This window comes from Anarrhichthys ocellatus, unplaced genomic scaffold (genome assembly GCF_004355925.1).
Source record: "Anarrhichthys ocellatus isolate YVR2014 unplaced genomic scaffold, GSC_Weel_1.0 scaffold33, whole genome shotgun sequence".
Taxonomy (NCBI): domain Eukaryota; kingdom Metazoa; phylum Chordata; class Actinopteri; order Perciformes; family Anarhichadidae; genus Anarrhichthys; species Anarrhichthys ocellatus.
This window is the reverse complement of record NW_022280063.1, coordinates 2,804,427-2,806,707: the sequence shown is the minus strand read 5'-3', so window position 1 is coordinate 2,806,707 and position 2,281 is coordinate 2,804,427. Positions and strand designations below refer to the sequence as shown.

Below are 2,281 nucleotides of genomic sequence, written 5' to 3'. Positions count from 1 at the left end.
CACACACACACACACACACACACACACACACACACACACACACACACACTACCTGGAGACATCTCCTCCTTCTGGCGTATGGTGTGATCCCTGGTGAACTTGACCCTTTGGTGCGCCTCAATACACGTCACACACAGAAACTCCACGCACTCCACACAGTAACCGGTCGCCTCTGTGTTGTCGTCGCAGCTGATACACAACTATCGACGACAAAAGTAAAGAACAAAGGGGGGGTCATAAAAACTGTTTGGAGACGAGCGGCTCGGGATAGGACAGTTAGGGCCTGTACCTGGCTGGACTTCTCCACGGTGCTGCTCGGCACCTCAGCAGAGTCCTTGACGAAGAAATTATCCAACATGTCCATCTCCCAGCATTCCTGTCTGCATACCGGACATCGAACGGCACCCACTGGAGCAGGAGAGACAAGATCCACTGTTAAAGGTGTCAGCTCACAACCACCGACAAGCCTTTATTGTTTGAAACAAACACACATATGTGGGTGACGTGAGCCTAGGAATTCACCAAGGAGTTTAATATAATATATACAGAGAGATAGACAATAGATGTGGCCGTTTGAGATTGAGACTTGAGTTTTACTTTGTTTGAGTTCAAATTAGCACTTGTTTATCTGCTTGTTCTGAGTGACATGAACATAAGCTATTCTCACGTGATTTGGTGTCGACTTGACCTTGTGAGTCGCGCCTCGGGTCTGCGCTCCTGAAGGGGGCCGGGAGACACCTCTTGCAGAAGGAGTGAAGACACGGCAGCAGTTTGGGCTCTCTGTTGTGGAAGCTCAACTTGCAGATGGGACAGGTGTCCATGAGCCCGAAGGCGCCTTGCGGCTTCAGCCGCTCTTCCTCGGCCGGCAAACTTTCCGCCTCGTTTTCCACAATAATGACAATGTCGTCGTTGTCAACATTTTCGGCACTTTCATCCATTTTGTTTCACTGCCCCGCTTCCCTTTCAACCAATCAATATAGCGTTACGATTGAAAACAAAGGATAGCCTATTCCTGGTTTAACAAGCCAGAGAGCGAATACACATTCTTGATATTGTGCATTACAACATTAAAGACGTGGACAATTCATCCTACAAAATGGTTTATTAAACTGTGCGATAACAGTTTTAGTTGAAGTGCAACTATTAATTATTTCCGTTTTGAAAGCTAAATTAGCATCGTAGCCTAATTCAACTGCACATTATATCAGGAGCCATAAACAATTAAGTCCCCGGTTTGAGGCACTTCTTACTCATACCACAAGAGAGATAAGAGCGCATAGTCACGTATGACTTAAATTTACACTACATACATAGTATTTTCAAGCTCATATGTCCATGGGAAAGGCGGCCATCTGTGCACTCTTTACAGAAGGCAAAAACACAAACCAGATATTACCCAGAAGGCCCTACGGTTCTTTAAAGCTACAGTGCCCGGTTGGGCCCAAACTACATTCTATGGTCAGGCAACTTGAAGTTTGACATTTTCAACCAGTGGTGTAAAAATATTGAGCCCCATTTAACGTTATATAGTTTAAATAGTAACTCTTAAACCTCGTTGTACGTGTGAATGCCTTATGGTTTATCTGTTAGATATTATGTTTGTATCACTCTCTCAGTCATTTGCCAGTTAAGGACTGCGGTCAAGTCAGCAGACACTCAGATCTCCGTGGTCAACTCAGCAGACACTTCAATTGTAGTGCACCTATACGCTGAAACTTACGGTAAACGCAACCAAACGGCACAGGACGGGAGCGAGCGAAGGATTTTGCAAAGTTAGCGAAAGATTAACGTGAAAACTTCAGACGAACATCCGGTTTTCAAAATAAGATGCCAACAAAGTATACATATTGCATAATGAAATGAGATGAAATGAATTATATTCCAATAAGTATAAAAAATGATACCATCATCTCGTGTGTTAAAGGGAAAATACACCTAAATTGTGCGTAAAGTGTCTTTATTCTTTGATTTGAGGGTTGCTGGAAATTAATAATACCTGACTGACAGTCAATTAAGATGTTTTACGAAGCAAAAACTCTGAACTGAATTTATATCTTCAAATGGCAAATTTCTGAAGTTTTTAAGGTGCTATGAAATGTTTTTCTCAATAATTCCCCACAATGACTAATGCATATATGTTCAGGACAAAAAAAGGCTAATATCACAATATTTGAGCTGCTACAAAAATATTTTTCTCAATAATTCCATACAATGACTGATGTATATGTAATCAAGGCATCGTTGACTCCACCCATAGAGAAAATAAGACATTTTGACTGTA

At 42.2% G+C, this 2,281-nt stretch overlaps 1 protein-coding gene across 4 annotated transcripts in view; it reads right to left on the bottom strand.

Moving 5' to 3' along the window:
• trim24 (tripartite motif containing 24) overlaps window positions 1-1,405 on the bottom strand; it is a 9,694-nt gene extending 8,289 nt beyond the window's left edge. For 3 of the 4 annotated variants that reach the window (XM_031865584.1, XM_031865586.1, XM_031865587.1), the window contains exons 1-3: window positions 668-1,404; window positions 290-408; window positions 53-200 (exon numbers count right to left, since the gene is read on the bottom strand). In XM_031865584.1, coding sequence (XP_031721444.1) covers window positions 53-200; window positions 290-408; window positions 668-938 — 538 coding nt within the window. In that variant the 5' untranslated portion in view covers window positions 939-1,404. Of the gene's footprint in view, window positions 1-52; window positions 201-289; window positions 409-667 lie in introns of all 4 variants that reach the window. The other variant, XM_031865585.1, reaches the window with a different exon arrangement.
• Window positions 1,406-2,281: the final 876 nt, after the last annotated feature.